We start from the raw sequence: 12777 nt of genomic DNA, 5'->3' as shown, positions 1-12777 counted from the left end.
TTAAAAATTGGCATCAACAACATTTATTAACTTAAATATTAAATATTTATCTTGCTCCAGTGCTTCGAACGGTGCGTGTTACCAGTGATGACCGGATGGATCCGAAACATGGTCGCTAACTATGGGCCTCATAAGAAAGCTCATAGCCACTCAGCGGGCGATGGAGAGAGCTATGCTTGGAGTTTCTCTACGTAATCAAATCAGAAATGAGGAGATCCGTAGGAGAACTAAAGTAATCGACATAGCTTAACGGGCTGCGAAGCTGAGGTGGCAATGAGCAGGGCATATAGTTCGGAAAACAGATATACGTTGGGGTCCCAAGGTGCTGGAATGACGACTTCGCACCGGAAGACGCAGCGTTGGAAGACCCGCCCACTAGGTGGACGGACGACATCAAACGAGTCGCAGGGAGCTGCTGGATTCAGGCGGCGCAAGCGCGTGGCGTGTGGAAGTCCCTACAAGAGACCTATATCCAGCAGTGGACGTCTATCAGTTGATGAACTTTATATTATGTACTATTTTTATATAGACTGTAGATTGATATCAAAGTTGTAACTGTGTATTTCATTCTTTTTCAGGAGTACTACTTCCTAGTTCACGACAACCTCAGGTGCCTGCACTGGGCCGGGGATAATCTCAGGCAAGACTCCTTCAGGTGACTCAATAGGACCAGGGATGATCTCGGGTAAAACAGCTTCGGGAAGTTCGATAATTATCTCGGGTAAGACGGCTTCAGGTAGTTCAACAGGTCCAGGAATAATCTCGGGTAAAACTGCTTCGGGAAGTTCAACAGGTGCGGGAATTATCTCGGGTAAAACAGCTTCAGGCAATTCGATGGGTTCGGGCTTGATTTCAGGCAAAACAGCTTCAGGCAATTCGATGGGTTCGGGCTTGATTTCAGGCAAAACAGCTTCAGGCAATTCGATGGGTTCAGGGTTGATTTCAGGCAAAACAGCTTCAGGTAATTCTATCGGCTCTGGCACGATCTCAGGTAGCTCTGGAACCACGTAGTCTTCATCTATAACACCGGTGTCAACATTGTCCGGTGTGTTGACGTTAACAATAACCTGTACTAGAGGCAAGGGGCTAGCGACCGTTACAGCCAAGATGGCAACGAGAGCGGCAAAAGTTTTCATGGTTAGCTGGAAAAAAGGACAATATTTCATAAGATTTCGTGTACCTATTATAACAATTAAGTATTATAAAATCACAATAAATATGGATAAGTAAAAATGAAATTTATATCCTATTCATTCTGTTGTAGAAGTCAAGATATTATTATAGACATAAGTAATATATAAATGCAAATATGGCACATTATTTCACATAAATCGTACGTGTATCTAGCTACTTATACTCTATCCGTAACTTCACCGAGTTAGCACCAAAAGCTATTTTTAAATAAAATAAATAAACATAATATAAGAACAAAGGTTTATTCAGTATCGGCATGGTATCGACATACAAAAACACAGGTAAAAACATCGAAAATTTATTTTAGCGTTTAAACTATCGTGAGTGATTTCCATTATTTTTAAACCAAAACGCAGTAGGTATATAGCTAAAGGTAGGTACGCGTTATATTTTCACTCACCTTTTTTAACAAATTATTTCCGTAACTGACTGAAAATCATTTGGTAATCCTTTATATAAATTCTGAATAATTTTATCTCAGTTCTGTAAATCCACAAATCCGACCATAAATTTTTACATTAACGATTTCCTGCAACGTACTCACAAATTTTAATCTATGTAAGTATATAATAGAACAAGATCCCATTGCCGCCAGACCTTCCTTAATATCTGAGAAACAAAATGTGTGGGATGGGATGTAGGTACTATTAACGTACGCACATCTGCTAATTTTTGCCGTGGGCCAATTTATCTGTATCAGCTACTGAAAGTACCTTTTTTAAAAAATTACTCACTTTTCTTAAAGTCTGACTGATGATTTTCATGCATGTTTTACAGAATATTGTTAGTGTTAATATTCAATACTGCCAGATACTTCTTTTCGGCGGTAATTTCCGCCAGACGCTTTAGCTAAAGCTTGCAAAAATTACATAGTTTAAATTTTTGTATTTTGATACTTACTTAAGAAATATACATAAAAATCAGCACTCAGACATTAAGAAAGTGAGTATTGTTTTGCGTGCCTTTAGCATCTTTATCTTTAAATTGGCCTAAGGTACAAGCTAGCAAAAAATGGGTGAATTAAAAGTACACACTAGCTAGCACTATCCCACACATTTTGTTTATCAGAAAATAAGGAACGTCTGACGGCAATGGGATCTTGGACCATTAAAGATTAAGAGTGCCCTAAAATGTATTTTGCTAATTATTGATAGTAGCAATAATATTATACGAGCTGTGATACGAGTGTATTTATTGATGTTAATAAAAGCATAGGTACTTAATACAAAACTATAGGTAGTAGAGAAGTAAAGCATAATATTTTCTTTTAGCATGGTCATAACTTATAAGGGATACCCAAAATTCCTCTATTCCTAGTTCCTACAATCTAGTTTTTTAAGATAAAAATAGTTAATACTAGGTATTCTATTAGTGTAGTCAACATAGATAACACACTATAATATAGTCAATTTGGTACACCATCTCATATTTATAGCCAAAATCTCTTATTTACAAGTATTTTTCTATCATTAAAATAAACAAACAAAATTACTTATGTATTACACTCTACAACATTATCTATATGTATAAATGTTTTCCATAAAAGGAAAAGCTGTCTGACTGACTGATTAACTGATCCATCAACGCACAGCTCAAATTACTGGACGGATCGGGCTGAAATTTGGCATCCAGATAGCTATTATGACGTAGGCATCCGCTACGAAAGGATTTTTTAAAAATTCAACCCCTGAAGAGGTGAAATACGGCTTTTAAATTTGTGTAGTCCACGCGGACGAAGCTAATTACTCGTATAAACTTTTTACTTACTTATCTTATTTATTACCTTTTACAATTGACTGCTGTTCAAGAAGTAAAAGTCAAATTGGTACACCACGACAATCCAGTGGCTATTTCTAATCCCATATTTTTCTGATACAGGTTGGTTTAAGTGAACATAGTTGGAAAGCTGAGGCGCCGGTGGACGACCAACTCTATGTCCGTGGAAACTGTGCCGCGATGTACGTCTCCGAGTAAAAGTACTTTCTTCCAGCCGCTTTCGGAAAGTAGTCTAGTATAAATTTCCTCGCTTAGTAACCTTGTACGTCGTGACATAAGGCTTGCCTGCGTACGCACTATAATTAGAACGCTCGTTTTATAGCCGTTCCGAGAAACGGCAATCAATACCGCGCCTCTTTACTGTGCAGGCGCACCGTGAGAAATAACATTAAACGTGAAGATTATCAAGTAAATGCAAAGATCCAAACAATGGAAACCTAACATTCTTTTGTATATTAGATATCTATTACTTCCAATCAGACCGTTCTAATGAAGTTTAGTTGTGAATGAAATCCTTAAGCACGAATGAGTTGCTATTGTTATGTAGATAAACATTACTTATTACCGATCACCTAGATCCCATATTTATACAACTGCGTTTCTTGTCGGATTGCCAGTTAGCAATTGTGAAGATTTGGGTTTTTCAGAAAATCAAACACGGCTGATTTCACACCTAATAATGTTATAATAAAGTCATCATCATTATTATCACTAAGCCATCACCCGCACCTTTGAGAACATTATGAAGAACCAGGTTTCCTCACGATTTTTTCCTGGCTTAAAATGCACATAAGGGATGATTTATGCCAACACGTGGCGGGCACGAGCCGTGCCACGTACGAGGCGCGGATGAGACACGGATTCATAACATTAGAAAAGTTAGAGATGCATGCGCGGGATCGTATCGTCCACCCCATGAATAATAATAGTATACTACAGTTCTTATATAGGTACAGTTTTAAATAAAGACCACTTACTAAAATTATAAATACCAGCGAAGTAAAGTGAGGCTGACTGAGGTCTCTAAAATTTCACCATTTAGAATTGAGGTAAAGAGTTAGAGTTCACTGCAGTCGTTGAGCTCGTATCAGAGAAAATCGCTGAACATGTCACGAGCGGGGTCACAACTGATCCACGTTCAGAATTCAGATCATAGTAGGTATAACTAAGTCGGAAGTATGCTAGTTCAGTTATGTTTTGAACAAAGAGAAACGTGAAATAAAGAAAGAATTAATTAGTTCGACTCTTGGACTCTATTTTCCGATTAAAAAATCACAGCCAAATGCGGGATGATTAGACATTTATAGATTCTAACATGCCGTAAAAGCCGTGATAGCCTAGTGGTTAAGACATCCGGCTCCTAATCGGAAGGTTCTATCCCAGGCTTCTAACTTCTAAGTTAGTCCGTTTTTAAACAATCAAATTTTCCGGGAAAAAGTAGCCTAAGTATGTATGTATGTCCTTCCTTAGGATGCAAGCTATCTCCGTAACAAATGTCCTGGCCCATGCCAGGAAAAGCTAGCAGACAGACAGATAGATATACATAGAGACATTCTTTCGCATGTATAATATTTAGTAAGGATTATTTACATTCACTTGTGGTAGGTAGGTATGTCTATAAAGCACAATAAACCCGACTATCAGCAGACAACAAAGGGCCCGATTTGCCATAGCCAGCTATTAAACGGAGCCTTCGGAAATTTGGCACTTTTTATATGTCTGGAATTCAACAAAGAGCGATTTAACTGCTTCGAAAGGAAATAAAAAAATATTTTCCATTGCTTTCTACGTTGCCTTCCGCACAGGCACACACGGCCAAATTAGGTCGAGGAGTTCTTTAGCAAATTTTAATTGGAATCTTTCTGAAGAGCTTTGAAAATGTTTACTTTTTAATTTTTTAGATTTTCTCTCTCAAATTGTTATCGTACCGTAAATATTTGGTTCGTTAAACAAAATATTACGTACTTGCCTACGTGTTTCCTCTGCTTTAAATTTAAAAAAAAATTGCTTTTGCTTTAAAGTTTATCACTTCGTATTATAATATAATAATGTAATCCATACTAATATCATTAATGCGACTGTCTGTTGCTTTTTCACTGTCTATTCTTTTACTAGGTTTTAATGAATTTTAGCTTCGTAATAGTTTTTTTAATAATAATTATCATTATATTCAATGAGCAAGTATTATTAAAAACAAAGATTGTGGCTTATTCCGTTGTACACAAATTCTACACTAAACTAAAATGGCACGTCTAAATCTATTGCTATCCCTTTCATAATGTTGCTTGCGGAAAAGGATAGCACCCGTTAATTTAGTTTAGTTTAGAGATTGTGTACTAAAGAATCGGCCCCAATTATGCATATAATTTATAGTGTTGAAATATATTAAAACACTGGTGAATATAAATACTTATATTATTTCATAGCATCGAAACTGCGATCAACACAGATCAACGATGAATGCCTACAAATCGCAATATAACATATTTTAACACCGTGAGCGGCTGCGCGAGCGCATACGTTTGGCAGTTCCGTGCGCAGAGTCAGCTTCGCGGCAAATTTCGCCGCTCTCGCCCACTGATCTACATTTCACCTCCAATATGGGTCAATAACTGCCCACGCTCAGCCCCTCCGAGCGCGGCCATTCACCTCGCCACTCCAAATCATTGTTCGCCAAATGTAAAGCGTAGCTTGAGGTCGATGAACCCGCCAATGGTACGGCTGCTGTCAGTGCGAGGTTCTTCTACGAATGACACTCGATACGATGCCGACAGTCTTAATACAAACATCCTCTGCCGGTACGATAAGTGTTTTGGTATGTGGTGTTTATAAATGATACTTGTGCGGTGACAAGATTTGCCCTATCAGCTATGGTGCGTTGAACCTAAGCACTACATTTTGCAAGCGTTGCAAATAATTTGCAGAATGTTTGAGAGAACGGTAGAGTTCGTATTAGGACATGATTTAATTAATCATTTAGCTATGCTAAAACCTATGTAGGTATTTTAACAGCAATTACAGAATTTAAAATGTATATATAACAACTTTGCTAAATCTACCTCCCCAATTCTCCAATAAAAAAGTACCAACTTATTACCGTGAGTTTGCACTGACGAAAACTCTGTTTTCTGTAAACGTATTGAACTGTGTTTGCATTGTCGTGTTATTTTATTGAAGAAGAACTTGTTTGCCATTTCCATTTAACCTGGAACTCTGTCAAATTAATTTATCCGATTTTCTGCAGTGCGAACGGAAATTCAACAAAACTAGTTATGAGATTCGCCTCATAAGATGACCTGTCATACATTCACACAATATGCTTGATATTTTTTGGTGCAACCTCACGGTTATATATAGCACAGTTTAATATTATATAAATATAGTATATAATATAATACATTATTAGGTAAATAATAGGCACCTGAATGTCATAATTTGTAAGTAGTTTTTCAATTCAGGGATAATACTAGACCTACTCTTGTTAAGTGGTTGAAGAGTAACGTTAGTAGGTACTTGACCGGTTACGAAAATTTCGCCAGTGACCCACCAAATTGACTCTTTCTATTGACTCCTGTTTAACGTTTTGTATTTCAATCAGCTTGGAGTGTGTACTCGTAAAATTAGGTCTGCAGTTACATTAATGCTTCCTTCTTCGCGAAATGTTATATTCGATACCATACAATGAAGATTTGATGGTAAGTTATGAGGTAATATAGAATCCATAAATCAAACCCTAGTTACTTAGTTACACCAACAAAAAAAACCGGCCAAGTGCGAGTCAGGCTCGCGCAATGAGGGTTCCGTACTACAGTCGTATATTTTCGACATTTTGCAGGATAATTCAGAAATTATGATGCATAAAAATAAATAAAAATCTTTTTTAGAATCCACAGGTGAAGACCTTTCATATGATACCCCACTTGATATAATTATCTTACTTAGAAAAATTAAAATACTAATTATAAAAACAGATTTATTTTTATTTTTATGCATCATAGTTTTTGAATTATCGTGCAAAATGTCGAAAAAATACGACTTTAGTAAGGAACCCTCGTTGCGCGAGCGTGACTCGCACTTGGCCGGTTTTTATAATAAAGAAATGCACAAGTAGGTATATAACTTTTTTATTTAGATACAAATTAGCCCTTAACTACACCTGACCTGGTGGTAAGCGATGATGCAGTCTAAGATGGAAGCTGGCTTTTATCGATTTTATAGTTGTAGTATTAGTAGTTCAGATTTTTCCCCTAATGTCATCTATAAGACCTACCTACCTGCCAAATTTCATGATCCTAGGTCAACAGGAAGTACCCTGTAGGTTTCTTGACAGACCGACAGACTGACAACAAAGTGATCCTATAAGGGTTCCGTTTTTCCTTTTGAGGTACGGAACCCTAAAAATTGCGGAGGGGATGATGATGGGCCCACCTCATCGTTATCCAAGGAAAAACCTCCATCATTATGTTATTAATCGAAGGCTCACGTTCCTCAGCAGTGATGATTAAGATGTAGAGAGAAAAAGACATCACTTACAAAATAAGATATGAATCGCATCAAACAAGAACTTTGTGTCCGTTAAGGTTGGCACAATGTTTGTTAACCAACTAAGTTATTTTAATTGGTATGGCATACCATACTTCTTTGTTTTATCTATCAACAATAAACCACTCAAAGTGAGATATCCAGACACCTTTCCTTATAAATAACAAAGCAAATATTTCACAAGAGCAACATACTTGCGGGTTTATTACAGGCAACAATGTGAGATCTAAGATGTTGGCCTACAAAGTGCAAACTATTCTACTTGTCCAGAGGACTTGGCATATAACATTCGTCGTCATATAACATAGACAAGCCCGTATAATATCCATACTAATATTATAAAATGTGAATTTTGAATGTGTGTCTGTCTGTCTGGCGTAAATAAAGTTTCTTCAAAAACAGATCGGCAATCACAGGTCCAACGTACTTGTACTAGTGGAGGTCAGTGATTTATATGCAATCGCGATCTCTGAATCTATGTCTACTTTACTTCATGTGACAAGGCTAAGCCATTAAATAAAATATACAAGCTAAATATTTGGCTGAAGGAAAGTGGCGCGCTGAACGACCGCGCCGCATTCGCACAAAGTGTCACGTTGAACTCTTACATAATTGATGTGCTTTCGAAAATATAATCGGCTGTTTTGACCATTTCTTCGCGTACTAAGTCTTTGTCCTTTTAATCGCGTCGTCGCGAGAAGAAAGTCAGTAGTTATACGGTTTAACTCCGTTCACAGGTAGTAGTTCCATTTATGGTAGAGATATAATAAATAATGACACAGAACACAATTATGTTTTAGAAACATAGGTATGTTTTTGTTTTTATTAAATTCAGCATGGGGCAGTATTCAGTAGGTACGTATTGGCTCGTGATTGTTGCTATGTATGTAATTTGTTTTTTTTTTGCGAACCAGCTCAATTGGCTCGGGGCGGTTAAAGGCTGAAACAAACAGAACGCACTGCGTCAGCAGTTACGTGTCAAATAAGGCTCCTGAAGTTATAAAACAAGGAATTTTTTCATAGCGTTGAAACTACGAAGCGCGTGTTAGGTAGGAACGTACTTTAACCTAACTCACACTTTAATTAAAGATCCAATTTTGTCTCGTTTTAGTAAAGTCAAAGTATGCTCTAAAGATTTCAGCATTAGAGCCGAGCTCCTGCAATCATGCTCCATCGATGTCACGCAATGTGTAATTTTTTTAGTGTATTAGTAAATCCTCAACCCTGGTAACACTGGCTGCCATTTTTTGAAGCACACTCGAAGGTGTCTTCATTTTTCAAAATAGAAATTGCATGATTATAAGCTTTGCTATCTGGAGTTTTATAATATCTTCGCAAATCATACACAGGACGTAATTAGAACGCTAGCAAAAACAGCGCTATCGTTATACTACCCAAATGCAATCCAATATACCAATAACCATATTTTGTCTACTTTGGTACTTTTTAGTGATTTAGTATTTTTCAATGTATAGCGTACAAAACTCGGGGTCAATGCCGCATCGTAGATCCCGCAGCACCTATCTACGCAAAGTTCATTGACCTATACCGTCAGTCAGATGTTATGATTTATTTTAAATTTTTTCACGTTTTTTGGTGGTATCATATCATTAATCAACAGTTCAATTGACTTCGTTTTTGCTAGCGTTCTAATTACACCCTATATACGCGTACGTCTTGTGACGTCCTCCCCGTGCAGCCGTCGTCGCGCCGCGTTACAATCGCTCGTAGTGCGTGTTTCAGGCTTAATAGTATATTGGACAGGTTGCGCCGCAGTAGCCCAAGAAACACTTCGCTCGCTCCACATTCAGCGAGTTCGGAGGCGATGACTCTTCGTGACCGTGTCCCCCTTAACGAGTGCTGCTTTATCTCGCCAAATTTCTCTCTTCTGTTCGGCATCATCACGAACAAAAAGTCAAAACCCGTTCGCTCGAGGCGCGGCCTAGTTGTAGCGAACCCTACCGCAATTTCATTCGTTTGCGTACACTATTCACAACAGCGTACAAAGTAGTAGGTACTTTTACCACCACAGTCCACCCAGTGATAATTGTAAGCCCAAATAAAAATAACAATTATCTACAAACGGGGATACTGCATGTAGCATTTATTTTTAGGCTAGCCATGATTTTTTATAAGAAGAATAATTTAGAATGATACAGCTCGAAGACTTTATAAAACTTATGCCTACATATTTAATGAAAAGGTAAAACTAATTTATTAAAAAAGTTAGACTTTTAAAATCGTTAAGTATGTTATCTGACAAGAGCTCAAATTGCTACTAGAAACTAACATAGCCAGCTTTCTGTTTGATAGGCAATAAAGATACTCGTATCCTTATTCAAAACATACCGCACACAAAGTTTCTCGTTTTCTTTGATGCTATCATATATCATAGTTATTGATCTTCTCTGCGAATTGTTTTCAGTACCTTCGTACTTATTTTCAGGCCAAACTTCTGAACTGTTTAAATGAATGCGCACTCTTCAGTGTAATCCTGCTTAGAAGTTTTTACCAGATTGCAGCGAAGCCCAAAAGGAGGTTTATGTGTTTGAACTATACCTATGTGTGTGTCTGTATATCTGTTACCACGGCTAGATCGATTTCGATAAATGATACGTTATTATAGATTGGTTTGGACGCGAGCATCATAATTTTAAAAACATGGCTTTAATTTTATGTACTATTATGCGATTTTAGAAAATGATGCAGTGCAAACTGTAACTTTTTAAATAATTTGTTAACAAACGTGATTTCGGTAAAGGTTATTCTATTATTTTAAAGGTAAACCCATACTTTGGCCGATACTAGTAAGTAACTACTCACTCACTTCAAGTCACGGAAGTACTTTGTTAACTTGGGAAGTTATATTAGAGACTTTGGACTGCGTTAATTATTATCACAATTTCATAAAATAGCCTACACAAACCTGACATAAACTCCCCTACATACTCTAGGCAAGCAATACACAAGTAATTCAGTAGTATACCAATTACCAAAAGATAGGTTATAGAACACTCTATACGCCTAGACCACTCAAAAGAGCATGCGTCTAGTTAAAAGTTTTATTGCAAAAGTAATAAAAATGTACAGTTAAATTATAAATCAACGAGAATTAAGTTTCACAGCGGATTAACACAGATTTTCTGCGTAAGAAAGTTGTAAATTTCAACGAGAAAGCATTATCATTTCTCCTTTCTCGGCTGGCAAATAACCGTCCTGCTATGAATGTTAGAAATAATTATTATCTATTCAAAAAACTCTAAATAAATCTATATTTATTTTATGTATGGTATCGCTGGTGTGTACTTACCTACAATACCTACAGAATTTTCGAGATTGTAAGACAATCAATGAAATTTTATTTTTTATTATAAATGAATGAAGAATATTATTTCCCTTATCCAACCAAAACTTTCAAAACACGAAAAAAAATGATGATCACCATAGGCCCCGGGAAAAAAAGGAGACGACCAAAGTTTATGCTCCTTGGTTCCTCGAGACCCAAATAATTAGGTACTTAGTAAAAGTAATTTTCTTAATCGATAAAGTTTATTCGTATTCATAGCTTACGTCATAAAAATATATTATAAAGTTTAGGTTTTGTATGCAGTTCATACAGTTCGTACCTACCTATTCATGATTGTCCGAAATATGGTCCGTAAAAAATGACTACTCACGCGCCATTTTAACTCCATTTTTCAACTGTTGTCGTGTCAAAAGTACGGTACACTTTTGAAATAAGGACTAAAATCGTACTTTTGACATGAAATTTGACACAAAAAGTTAAAATGGCGCATGAGGAGTTAAATTTTACATTACTATACATACATACGTTATACATTTGCTAACTACAGAAAAATAAGCTAAATGCCTATATATATTTATGCAAACTTTAAACAGTATGCTCCTAAACCTGACCTTTTCAAAGTACCTACCAAGGAAATAAAGATTTTTTAGGCGACTGACTGGATAATTCAAATAATATATTATCATACAAAGTACTGTTCAAGTCTGAAAAATTAAACAAAAAAGCGGCCGATGCTTATCGTGATGTACAAACTTTTGTGAAAAATTCTTAATTTATCGAAGATTAAAATAACTGCTTGTTGTAAAATATACATCTTGCTTACCTACTTGATATCCTTATAAAGTTAGTAGCGCAGTTATACTTTAGTTCACTAAATGAGAGGAAGTAAGATAAGTACTCGACGGGTCGAGATGGCAATCGGGGTGGGAACGCCCCGCACACCCACACAGCCCCCGCGCTAACCCGGTGCGGTATAGCGCTGGTGACGTGCAGGTGTGCAGGGCGTCCCCCCGCCTCATATCCCAATTGCCATCTCGACCTGTCGCGTACTATACTATAGCTCATTATTATTTATTGGCACCTACCAAAGAAATGCCAAATTCAAATGAAGGAAATACATCTTGTAAGATTAGGTACCAAATAACTATTAATATTGAAACAAGTTTTTGAGAGAACTTTGAGCGTCATCGTTAAATATCTGATCCGGATTAGAGCGTACGAGCGTAACATTCGCTTTTAATAATAAAATTTGTTATTAAAATGTTTTTATTGAGTATCGTGTGCAATACCGGCGCGGTCGCAAGCGCAGGCTGAATGGGCAGGCGAGGCGGGTGCGTCCAGCAGTAGGCCAGCTAAATGTCGCGTACACGGCCTCCGCGCTCACAAACGGCCTTTGCAGTTCAGTGCGGTCGACGACCCGATCGGGGTCGATGACCAAGCCCACATTTAGTTTTCACTTTCGTTCACTAAGGATAGCCGTTCCATACCTATGCGTCACTTGCATACATACAGTCGCGTCCGACGCCGATGCCAATTCGCGAATTCTGCCCACCCAGAATTCGCATATAACAACATTAGGTATACTTAGCACACAACGTATAATATTACGAATAAATCAATCAAATCATTCATTTCCAAATCTTTGCCAGTTGTGGTCTGTTAGATAAAGAACCAAACAGTAACCACTGGATCCTTTAATAGATTCGATTGCGACACTGTCGAATACGAAATCGACTGATGAAACAAAGGTTACCAAAGTCGACAACGGGAGAAGTCCGCTGGTGACTTTACATACGAAATGTGAATCGTAATGAATGCACGCTTAACATTTCAAGCTACGGTTGTCCTTAACAGAGGTTGTTGCTCTAATGATTGGCGGTGTCGTAACTAAAGCTGCTGGTGTCCTTTCGGTGCATTTTAGTTGAATTAGGTAATTTTGATAGATGGTGGGGAAGATG

The 12777-nt window shown here is 37.3% G+C and overlaps 1 protein-coding gene across 1 annotated transcript; it reads right to left on the bottom strand.

The window, feature by feature from the left end:
* Positions 1 to 590: 590 nt before the first annotated feature.
* On the bottom strand, positions 591 to 1621 carry LOC138404730 (E3 ubiquitin-protein ligase RNF12-B-like). The gene is made up of 2 exons (XM_069509526.1): positions 1595 to 1621; positions 591 to 1142 (listed from the first exon to the last, which is right to left on the bottom strand). The coding sequence occupies exon 2, from the start codon at positions 1134 to 1136 to the stop codon at positions 591 to 593; it is 546 nt and encodes a 181-aa protein (XP_069365627.1). The 5' UTR covers positions 1137 to 1142; positions 1595 to 1621.
* Positions 1622 to 12777: the final 11156 nt, after the last annotated feature.

The sequence above is a fragment of the Maniola hyperantus genome, chromosome 3 (genome assembly GCF_902806685.2).
Source record: "Maniola hyperantus chromosome 3, iAphHyp1.2, whole genome shotgun sequence".
NCBI classification, from domain to species: domain Eukaryota; kingdom Metazoa; phylum Arthropoda; class Insecta; order Lepidoptera; family Nymphalidae; genus Maniola; species Maniola hyperantus.
Note: the sequence above shows the minus strand (reverse complement) of the source record. Positions and strands in the feature narration are given on the sequence as shown.

Coding starts and splice junctions, on each gene's coding strand:
- LOC138404730 (XM_069509526.1), bottom strand. CDS start 1,136: ATGAAAACTTTTGCCGCTCTCGTTGCCATCTTGGCTGTAACGGTCGCT.